Below are 11,882 nucleotides of genomic sequence, written 5' to 3' on the forward strand. Positions count from 1 at the left end.
TCAGAGATATTATGCCTAGTTTGCATTTATAATTTCCTGTAGGCAGATCAGTGAGGTGAGAAAGGGGGAACAACATGAACACACCGGCGCTCAGAAATTGCTTATGCTGTTGGAGTTTCATCTGTTAGTGCATCATATAACGGACATAAAATATTGTCTAGATTTTTTTTTTCTAACTTTAATCCATAGAAAAATTAAATGTGGCTTATTTGTCTGTAGCAGGCAGAATGTGGTTTAAGTTTGTGTGGACTGCTCCTGCATCTTTTTAGCACAGACTGCAATGACACTGACTGGTTATTACATCTGAGCCATCCTGTGGAGAATTTCCTGAAAAGTTGGCAATGCCACAGTGAACAGATCAATTATTGTGAGAAAAGAGCCAATATGGGCATTTAATAGATCAGACTGCAGTTACTTTTGGTAAAATGTATGACCATGGACAAAAATGATCCCTTGCAAACTGCTCTACAAACAGCACCTGTCACTTATTCTGGGTTTACAATCATTATTTTTTTTTTTGCAAGTCTGGGGGATCTCACTGTTCTATCTGCTGAACTCCCTTTGGTTCTCATTAAAAACACCTCATACTCAAAAGAAAGCTGAAGGCGATACATTTTAATATGCGGTGGAAAAAAAAAATTGGTCGTGAATCAAGGTGAAAGCCGAAGCAAGTTAATTAGGTTTAAAACCCTTCTCCTTGAAAAAAAAAAACCACAGAGGTAAATTATTATAGAAATTAGACAACATGAAAGTCCGTTCATTCGAGGCTGTGTTTACCATCTTGCAGGTACCACCTCAGAAGAGGGGGTGCTCTTCGCTTACGCCGTCTTCAATAAACCTGTCTCGGCTGTGGAGTCGACCGTGTACATTACGGCCATCTTTAAACAGCACGCTCTGCGCATCCTGCACAAGTACCTGCCCCTGTACAGGGACTTGGACCGCAGGGACATGCTGGCTCAGGTAAGAGCCCAAGACTTTTGATTTATGTCACAACTGCAGCTTCCAATCTCCAAAAGTGCGGAGTTGACACTGCAGGTGAGGTCTGGCTTCTCACCAGCAGATAAGATATGATATGTTTGACCAAATTTTCTGACGCAGAATGAGGTGGACATCTTTGCCTCGCGATACCGTGACACTATAGTTGCTTGTTTGTCCTGTGACTCCTTAACCTTTGGATTTCGTGAACAATGCAGCTCCATTCATTTCACAGAAAACTGCTCGCTCAGCCTTCATTCTCAATGGTTTCCTGTGTGTTACCTTCTATATATCTATTTATCTATTGGCTGCAACCACTGAATGATTTTAACATGGCACCAAAAACAATTTAAATTCCTACCGAGGATTCTCTTTTAAGAACATTGGCACTCAACAGTTTATAACCATGTGTAACCCTATGTTTAAGTACCATTCGCAGGACCAGACAGTACCTGACCAAAGAACAAATATAAGGAATAACTTAGTGTCTCATTGAAAACAAAAATACCAAAACATCTGCCTGCTGTTGTGAAATGCTAGTTTTTAATGCACCACAAAAGATAATTTATCCATTTCTAAATGTATTGATGAGTAAATCAATATTCCTTTATTTCAAACTCTACTTCGGTTAGTAACATATTTTATGCTACAAGCAAATTCATTTGTGTTTGGTCATTTTCTGCAGGAAAATATACATGATTAGAAGCCCTTAAAAGTAATTCAACGGTATGAACCTGTATAGGAAGCAGAGGTATAAATACCAATTAACTAGATTCCTAGTTGTAGTGTTCAGTGGATAATAAGTACTTGAACCAATGAATATGGGGTCATTCTCATCTTGTTATACTTCTTTGTGTTTCAAGAGCCTGTAATGAGGGACCTTTGGTTGCACCAGGATGCTGCACCTATCTCCAGAGCACTTTACCTGTTAATAATAAGTAATGAAGAGAAAAAAATTACAAACTCCAGTTTGTGCATTCTTATTCTTATTATATAAATACAAATATTTTATTTAAAAAAAAACAACGGAATTTATTTCACATTTTTACAGTGCAATTATCACTAGTCCACGTCTATTTGCTTATTCAGACAACTCTATATTTGTCCACTTTAGTTCTATATGTGCTGTGCTTTGCAAGAAAACCGTAGTGGCTAATTGCCTCGTATCTATCTTTATATTTTTATTTCTGGATATGTAATATATCTTTGAGTCTCAGTTTAATCCTTTGGGTGGAAATCACTTTTTCCTTTTTCATGCATGGATGAACCTTGGGGTCACCTACAGGTCAGTCAATCAGCACAGAGAAATCCACCGCTAGTCTTTTTTGTTGTTGGGCTTGCAGTTCAATTTTTCTTGATATTGCAGTCCATTTTTCATTTACATGCTGCCACATATTCTTAATTGTGATGTATCGTTTCCTGGCTCTTTATAAACTCCTATTTCTCATACATTTTGCCAATGTACGAAACCGATATATATAACACACCATGTTCTCTAGTAGGTATTGTAAAAATACGATATCTAAAGTTTCTGTTTGCACAATGCAGGAATATAACATTGAACTATCTTTTTTAAATGCTGTATATCAATAACTTAACAGCTTATCTACTAGTTACCGAGTATTACATTACTACTTTTACAATGGTGTGTATTTTAGGTGTCTGTAACTGTAACAATGCATATTCTTAACATAATTATGTCTTTTAATGAAAAATCCAAGAGTACATAAAAAATGTTAATAAGTATGTTAGATTATTAAAAGTATTTCAAATAATGGTTTTGTAAAACTCTCCATTATTAATCTACTGAAGGTGCAGCCACTCATATTTATGAGGATTTGTTTTCAGGAATCTCAATACAGGTCTTGTTAAATGGGGCTGTTTTGTTCTTATTTTGTTTTATTGTTTAAAAAAAAAACATTTCAATTGCTGTCATTTTGTTTAAATAACTGTGTAACACCTTTCTTTCTTCATTCTGCCATGTAACTTCTAGATGTTTGTTTCTCATCATCAGCCACTAAAAAAAAGACAATATTTGCATCCATCCATTTTCTTTCGCACTCAATCGCCAGTCGATCACAGGGCCACATACATACATACAGGACTGTCTCAGAAAATTAGAATATTGTGATAAAGTTCTATATCTTCCGTAATGCGTTAAAAAGCAAAAAATGACTTTTTCATGATATTCTAATATTCTGAGATAGGATTTTTGAGTTTTTTGAAGATGTAAGCTATAATCAGCAATATTAAAATAGTAAAAGGCTTGGAATATTTCAGTAGATTTGTAATGAATCCAGAATGTATGACATTTTTGTTTTTGTAATTGCATTACAGAAGATAAAGAACTTCATCACAATATTCTAATTTTCTGAGAGAGTCCTGTAGACAAACAACCATTAACTCACTCAATGATTCGGGGCAATCATCCCTATTGTTTCCAATTAACCTGCATGTTTTTGGACTGTGGGAGGAAACCCACACAGACACGGGAAGAACATGCAAACTCCACACAGAATTGTTCCCTGTGCTGTGAGGCCGAAGCACTAACCACTAACCACTGTGCCACCATGCTGTCTTAGATAAATTAAAAAAAAAAAAAAGAAAAAAAAAAGACAAGATATTCAAAAAGAGCAGAACACAAAGTTAAAACATAACTGAAAATATGCAGACCTGTTCTCATGCGAATGTGTTTTTTTTCCTTTGTGATTATCAAAAACCTTCAATTCTCTGCTGTGGCACAATTTAATTTAAGCCCAGTGATAAGGGAATATTTAGAAAACTCTTGAAAAACTTTAGTTTGGAAACAACTGAAGTTATTGGAGCATGTTGCTGTCCTTCTAGCTGCAGCAAACCTTGTGTAATTAATAATCTCCCACTCGATGTAGCTTTGTCTTGTCATTCTGTACTATCTTATGAGCGCAGGAAGTCTCCCAGCCGCCTCACACTCAGTCATTTCTCCAAATTGGAATATTTGCAAGAGTTAGATTTTTCTCAAAATCATAACACCAACTCATCTGCACAATATAGGTGCATCAGCAGCCAGTCATGCTGAAGCTGAGACAGACAGTCAGGTCACGCATGGATCAATGTCCCTCCCCGTCAGAGCTTGGTGTGTAATGAGGACCCAGCTGTCGTCTGTTCTTTCTCAAGCTTCTCTACACTTTGAGAGGGCTGATGAGGAATTCTAACAGTCACACAGTTTATTTTTTATCCCATCTTACACTCAGGAGAATTTAAAATTGCCTACATGGCTAATGGGGGCGTAAATGTTCGCGCTTCATCACTGTCACTCAAGGCTCCGAGCAACAAACACAGCAGTTGTTGACCTGTAGGTGGAGCTGCAAGTCCAAGACACATCGTTGTCTTGCATGACCTAAGTATGTTGACCGCCAGGATTCAACCGCAGAATTACCTTGATGTGCAGTCTGACTGCTTCGTCCAAGGAGTGTCTCCTCTCTCATGATTGGCCGAAGTCAGCGATGTCAGCCTTTGAGTCAAAGATGACAAGACAATGACGGGATGAGGCAGAAATATAATACTGTATCTATATATATACACATAAATATACATATATAGTACATATACGTACACAATTGAATTTCAGTCTCGAATCTCAGTGGCCGAACAGGTCATGCGTCCTACATATGATCTGTAGTTTGGAATTACTCGGAGGCATCAACATTATACATCTTGAATTAGTTCCCGCAAAAGTAGAAGCCAAATACACCATATTGTTGATTTTATTTCATTTCAATGCCTCATGGAATGAGGAGTGAAAGGTCATCAAGAGGAATTGAGTAACAAAACCTTGCCCTTGGCTCACTAAGGATTAATAATAATTTAACGCAGAAACATGAAAAGAATGCTACTTGATATGGCAAAGGAAATGAATACACTAGCAAAGACATATGAGTCTCTGCATCCCTCAGCTGAAAGTTGACAGAAAGGTGAAATTGGTTGGAGAGTTCGGAAGAAAAACACGCTGGGGTTTCCTCTCAAAATATGTCTATGTCCTGAAAAAAAAAAACAACCAAAAAAAAAAAAACTTTTTTCATCATTTTTCTTTATTTCTATATTTTTCTGGAGCATCCAGACCCTACGTGTGAATGCAGACACCGAGTGCAGTGACTTCACTGCATCCAGCAGTTGGGATGGCCGTTTTGGCCCACAGAAAAAAAGCCCATTTCCTCTGTTGTGCTACAGAGAAAGTAGCAAAACTTTCTGCTGGGAGCAGCAGACTATAGGAGACCTCTGTCATGATGGGTCTACCCACGTTTTCAACCTTGGTCTCCAATGCAGCAAAAAAATAACAAAAGCCCAGAAATGATGGCCTTGTTTCAGCCTATCTTTCATCATACAAGAAGAAAAATATACCAAAATGCTTACAAAAATGAAATGCACACATACGAAGAAGTTAGTAACTGGATGACAGCATCTTCACTGTTGCAAGAGACAGCCCCATAGCTACTGACAAAAGAATTAGTATGTCAATATGAAAAAGTCCATTTCAATGTTGTTTAAAATTACTGACAACAAGACTGTGAGAAACAATATTAACAAATAATTATCAGCGAGCTGCATATGTAAAATAGTTTACAACTTATGGAGGGGGCAGAGGTCAAAGGGTTTTACAAAATGGAACTGAAGATTGAATATTCCAGAATGAACAACATTTTTGCTTTTTATTACAAAAATATTTTTATCAAAATGTGATGAGAAAATTCTCAGAATGCACATTTTCATGGCAGATCACCTCTTACATTTCTGTCTTCAGTGTGTGATTTATTTATTTTCATTATTATTTTAGAGTCTTATTATTTGATATCTTAATATTTAATCCACAGTGACTGCCTCATAACATCAGTCTGAGAGTGTGATATCTAACAAGTTTGTTGACGTTCCAAATAAGTGAAACATCAAGAGTGGAGTTTTAATAAGTCTCGGGCTGAATGTTGATGAAGTTATCTGATTTAAAACTGAAAACAGTTGAACACAACCTGACTTTGCATACAGCTAAATGAACAGTAGCTTACATAATTTATTTCAAGGTTTTTTATTCACATCTATCAGTGTGAGAAAGCAGAGGCAGGTGAAGAAAACCTTTACCATTCTTGCCTTTGCATTTCCAATGCAAAGCGCAAGGAGGCTGCCTGGGAGAGCTGCGGGGGGTCAGGAGGTGATGGTCCCAGGCATATTTAGTATTCAGAGCAGTTCATGGTGCAGAAGGCAGATGATGGAGTCACAAGCATCACCTGCCCTGTCACACACATACACACACACACACACACACACACACACACACACACACAGGCACATCTCTGCACCTCTTCATAAAGGGCACTTCTCCAGGGGACTGTATGGGGGGTCAGCATAAATGTCAACCAGTCAACATGGGAGGCTGATACTGAGAGTGCAGCAGTCTGTTTTTTGTAGCATCCTGGTTTGTTCACATTTGTTCACATTATGACATTATGAGTGTACCTGGAACAAAGAGTTATTTTGAGTGGAACAGATGTGCCACTTGAGAACATCTCTGAGCGGAACACAAAACACTTTAGGTTTATAGAAGTATGTGGACAAATAAATTGAGATTGAGAACCTTTGCTTTGCCCTGGCAGAGCTCAAGACATTCATGTGTGTAAACAATTTGTCATGCAAAATTTTCAGTTTTTAGGGGAAGAGATTTCATTTACATCACTGAAATTTTTCTATTCAGGATCGATCTTTCTTTAATTTTCCAATTGTGTCATCTTATTGTGTTTTGTTCCGCTGTAACCAATATATTTCCTCCTGGATACCTGACATGTCATGTGATTGTAAAACAGGAGAATCTGTTGCAGAAACCTCACAATGCATGATGAACATCCAAAGTCGATGAAAAGATAATTGTACACCAGGACAGAAGAAAAACTAGTTTCATATTGCTGGACTAAAAAGTGAAGAGAAAAAGCAGATGGAGAAGAATACAAACTATCTCTGGAACACTATGTTAACCTCATGGTGCCCATTACATAATACTTGATTCCTGTAGTTGCAAAGGAATGCCTGCAGATAAAAAGTGAACACTTTAATCGACCTGTTTGTGGATGTGCAAACTCATTCCAGTCTATTTGCTTTCAGATGTCAGGCGAGTGGGATCACGTTGCCCACTATTTAAAAGTACACATTGGTTTCCAGGTAACAGGCAGAGTGAGACAGTCTAACTCAATTTTCAGTTTTATTTAGTTTCTTTGCCCTAAGTCTGTGCAAGAGCTCAACTAATTGGGATATTCATTTTGTTTCAACTAAAACGGCTAAAACTGAAAGTGAAACTGGAGAGCACCAACCACAACAGTTTGAGGGATTTGCACCATGGAGGCCTCAATAAGTGGATTATATTGGTTTATCTGGTCGGCGACTGGCCAAATATAGCAGCGTGCATCCTCGATTTTGTGCTGTACAAAGCGGTTGCCATTCAAAACTCCATATTGCAACAATCTTTTTGAACTACTCAAGTCCATTCTGCTTCAGGTGGAACAATTTTCTTACAATACAACAAAACAATTTCTGAAAATCTAGAAAATACAAATGACAGAAAAATCATTCTAACCCCTTTATTCAATGACGATGATATTAATGAAACACTATTTTTCCAGGCAATTTATCGTGACCTATTTTGGAGTGACTTTCTGACTTCACATGCTTATTAGGTTGTAACATCAAATAGATTGCCACCATCCTGTGTTGTGTTTGTGCGTGGGTGGATGCAAATTTACTAGTGTGTAGGTGTGGGAAGTTGAGAGAGTGGACCACACGGTCATGTTTGTATTAACTCATCTCAGTTTGTTACACTGTTTGGATATATTTTCTTTTAGAGAGAAATTATGTGAAATGTATCACCGTGACCATGAGTTCTTTCCATTTCTCTTTTCAGTAATAATTCTTGGTAGCACAAGTAAACACAGAAAATGCAAGCATGTCGGTAAGCATAACAAAGGTAGAAGGTTACTGTCTTTCCATCGTTCATATGCACTCCCAAGTGCCAATAATGTGACCATTGACCATCATCATGGAGATGCAATTACTTTGATATTAACCCTGTGTGAATACTATAAACTATGAATTTTATAGAAATATATTTCTTCATCTGCATTTTTACCAATTAAAAAAAGGGATTATGTTCATGTCAGTCATGGATGATAGAAAGCGTGGACCGTAGTGAAGGAACTCATTTGAATGGAGCTCTGAAAGCAGAGCGGCTTTGATGAATCGGCCAAACATCCCTAGACATGGAGCCTCTGATGTAATTTCAGAAAAACATTGGGCTTTGCTCCAAGGCTAGAGTTTCCATTTGACCATTCACAGATAAACAGAACCTGATCACAGCAATCAGGACACTGTAGTTTAGACCTTTAACTCGCTTGGACTTTGGGCTCTCCGTGGAACTCACTCATCAGGTGCCGCTGTAACTCACTTAGTAGAATGAGTGTCCCTCCGATAGAAAGGTCGGTAGTTTGATACCCAGCTCCTCCTGTCAGCAAGTTAACGCGTCCTTGGGAAAAACACCGAACAAACTACTCCTGATGATCTTGTTTGCACCTTGCATGGCATCGTGTGTGTGAACTGGCGAATGTAAATTGGTGTGAAAGTGCTATGTAAGCGGAGACTATTTTCTTTCCCTGCTGAGACTACACCAGCTGTCTACTCTTTTCTGTTTGTACTGTCGACCAATAAAAGAATTGTCAGAAAGACCCCACGGTCGTCGTGCTACAAGTGGGTCTGGCTTTCACACCCCATGAAAAAAACTACATCCAAACCATATTTGTCGAGTGTTGTTCCTCTGCCTGCTGAAGAATGTCAGTGAGGCATCACATCCTTTTCTGTTTTGACTCAGAGCTACATGACATCCTCCACGAACCCAAAACCTGCCAAAAAAAATAAAATTCTCGAGAAATCTTTAAATCATATCTAATTAATTTCACAGAGTGTAACCCGTTTTCCATTTATTGCTTGTTTCAGTTTCTAGCAGCTCCTTCCAAACCGTTTTCCTCCCTTCCAAATTGCATCTCTAACAAACCACTGGTTGTTTTCCATCACTGCCTAAAACATATTCTGAGATCTTGTACACAGTTTCACCCTGGAAGTACCTCATTTTAACAGTACATGTTTTACTGGAATGATTCCGCTAGTTTTTTTGTGTACTTTGTGAGTCATCTCTTTGATTTTTCCATAAGCTGACTATTTTCAAACGCAAAGTGGGAATTATACTTGATGGGGCATAAACTGGGTTTCAGTTGTACCAGTACTGATCAATCGAGAACAAAGAGTTGGCTATTGAAGTGGTGGCTTATGTGATTGTATGCATTTTATATCGGCCTTTTCCACTGAAAGAGCTCTGAAAGAACGATGTAATCTTAATTGTTTTGATTGTAAACTAAATGTGAACTCTCTGTCTTTAGATTGTCACAGACTTCATCTTCCTGTGCCCGTCCAGGAGGTCAGCTCGCGCCGGTACGCCAACAGGAAGCAAGCTGTGGATGTATGTGTTTGACCACGTGGCCTCAGACCATCGTGTCTGGTCAGGTCTGACTTTCTGCTACGAACACGTGTGTCACGGGGCCGAGCTGCCCTTCCTCTTTGGCTCGGCCTCAGTGGCCAACTTCACACTGTCACCTGCAGAGAAGCTGCTCTCCAATCGAATGCTTTGCTACTGGGGCGCGTTTGCTCACACCGGAGAACCTTCCTCTCGGGCCCAGCAGACGAAATTCTGTCGAGAGCAGCGTCTGCCTGTTTGGCCGCGCTATTCTGACACAAGCGGGTGGCTGGTCATGAACTTCACTGTGCGTTCTCATGCACAAGTGGAGACCAGGGACCATATATGTGACTTCTGGGACAAGCTGGGTATCTACTAGTAAGGTCAGAGTGGGCTGCTTAGCACTTAATTACCACAAATACATGCTATTGTATTTTTGCAGAAAATGTGAGTTTCAAATTAATTGTAGATCTTGGAGCATGAAGTTGCTGTTATAAATCACAGAGTTTTTCATCAGTATTAAAGTCTCCTTTTTGAAAATGTAATATTCTGCCTTATTCTTCCTCTAACATCAACACACTGGTACGATACTATTTATAAAAAAAACATAAGATCAATATGAAGAACTAAATTTGGTGGTTTTATTTATTAAACTCATTTGTCTTCTCTATTATTACCTCACCTAGACATAAACCACAATTTGATCCGACTGACAGTTAGGTCAGAGATTTCAGGTGTTGTGTGATTGAGATTTAGAGAATCCTCATGCAGCTGGTTTCTAACTCACAAGGAGTAGCAGGAGAACAAATGTGTTCAACCAAGAGCTGCCACTGCATCCACTGCCCAGGGTGTTTATCAGTGTATTTACCCTAATTGATCTGAGCAAAAGAGTTTCTTGAAATATGAATTCTATGATATTTCTAGCTTGATAAAGAGGTTTTTGATCTCAATGGGACTTTCCTTGTTAAATAAAGGAGAAATAAAGAAAATATGATTGGCATGAATCAGGGGTTGAGTTCGTGTGTGTGCAGCAGTGTCGACCAGCGGAGATGTTAATTTAGTTTAATTGGATTTTTCTCTATCAGGGTGTAAGCTTGTGGTGGAGAGTGCATAGAAATGTCCATAAAGAAGAAACTGACCCAAAAATGATCTTAATGAGCTGCTTGGCTAATAGCAGGAACTGAGCGAACAGTTCCTGAAAAGGATCTAAAATGGTCCCCTGGGTCAAGCCACACACACACACACACACAAACACACACACACACACACACACACACACACACACACACACACACACATGCACACAAACCGACATATTTGGAAAGACACCTAGAAGATTTGTAGAGACTTGTCGAAAGTACAGATACTCTGACATTGGTGTTAACACAAATCAATAATTCAAGCTATTGCCACACTTAGACTCAAAGTTTAGATTATGAGATTTCTGTCAGTAAATTAATGAAAACATGAATCAAAGTTTTATTTGCTCCCAGCCAGTAATAACTTCAGATTTCTGGCCCTGGACTCCTTAATGCTTAGTTTTAGAACAACTCCCTCTTAGTGAGAAGCTGACTTGTCTTCTTTGGATTTCCTGTTAACGAAGTTTCCATAGATACCTGGTGGTTCAGGCCAAATGGGCATGTTTTTATTCATTCATTTAAAAGAAACCAAACCCAAAGTTTCAAACTAAATTTGAAAGATAAAAGTTTCTTTGAATGGGTTGGAATTTTGCAAATCAAATAAACAAGCTGTCACCTGTGCCTGTATTTTAGTGATTTGACTGGGTAATAGGTTGTAGGATAGATGTTGACAACATATGTTTTACATCAGCCAAGTCATACTAGTATTCATCCATTCAGTCATTATCTATATGGCTTAACTTGCACTCGGTGTCGTGTGACTGTGTATGTGTGTGTGTGTGTGTGTGTGTGTCTGTGTGTGTGTGTGTGTCTGTGTGTGTGTGTGTCTGTGTGTGTGTGTGTGTCTGTGTGTGTGTGTGTTTGTGTGTGAGGGGGCAATCCCAACTCTCATTGGCTGAGACCCTGGACTGGTTGCCAGTCGATGCTAATATATATATATATATAATATCATGCTTATATATGATATGCAAAAACATTTCCCTGCAAATGAAAAAATTGTCTTTAGCTAAATGTCTGGTTAGTAGGGTGGAAAAAACTCAGTGATGATGAACATTGGCTACTGGTGAGTTTGGTTCTTAACACACCAAGTTCTGTATAAACAACTTGAATAATCCATTAATGTTACGTAATCAGGAATCCATAATCTACAAAATGCACTTTAAACAGCCACGCTTCTCATCTGTGGTGACTGATGGGGGGGTGCCTGCTGACAAAGAGCATCTGTTCAGATTCATCAGTGAGAATAACTGAGA

General features: G+C 38.6%; 1 protein-coding gene across 1 annotated transcript in view; it reads left to right on the top strand.

The window, feature by feature from the left end:
- Window positions 1-10,422, top strand: part of LOC147234096 (cAMP-regulated D2 protein) — a 20,900-nt gene extending 10,478 nt beyond the window's left edge. Inside the window, exons 8-9 of the mRNA XM_086146143.1 lie at window positions 788-960; window positions 9,417-10,422. Coding sequence (XP_086002269.1) covers window positions 788-960; window positions 9,417-9,869 — 626 coding nt within the window. The 3' untranslated portion in view covers window positions 9,870-10,422. The remainder of the gene's footprint in view (window positions 1-787; window positions 961-9,416) is intronic.
- The last annotated feature ends 1,460 nt before the right edge of the window (window positions 10,423-11,882 follow it).

Source organism: Fistularia commersonii, chromosome 5 (genome assembly GCF_037954325.1).
Source record: "Fistularia commersonii isolate RoL2024-O1a breed Wild chromosome 5, RoL_Fcom_v1.0, whole genome shotgun sequence".
In the NCBI taxonomy this organism is placed as follows: domain Eukaryota; kingdom Metazoa; phylum Chordata; class Actinopteri; order Syngnathiformes; family Fistulariidae; genus Fistularia; species Fistularia commersonii.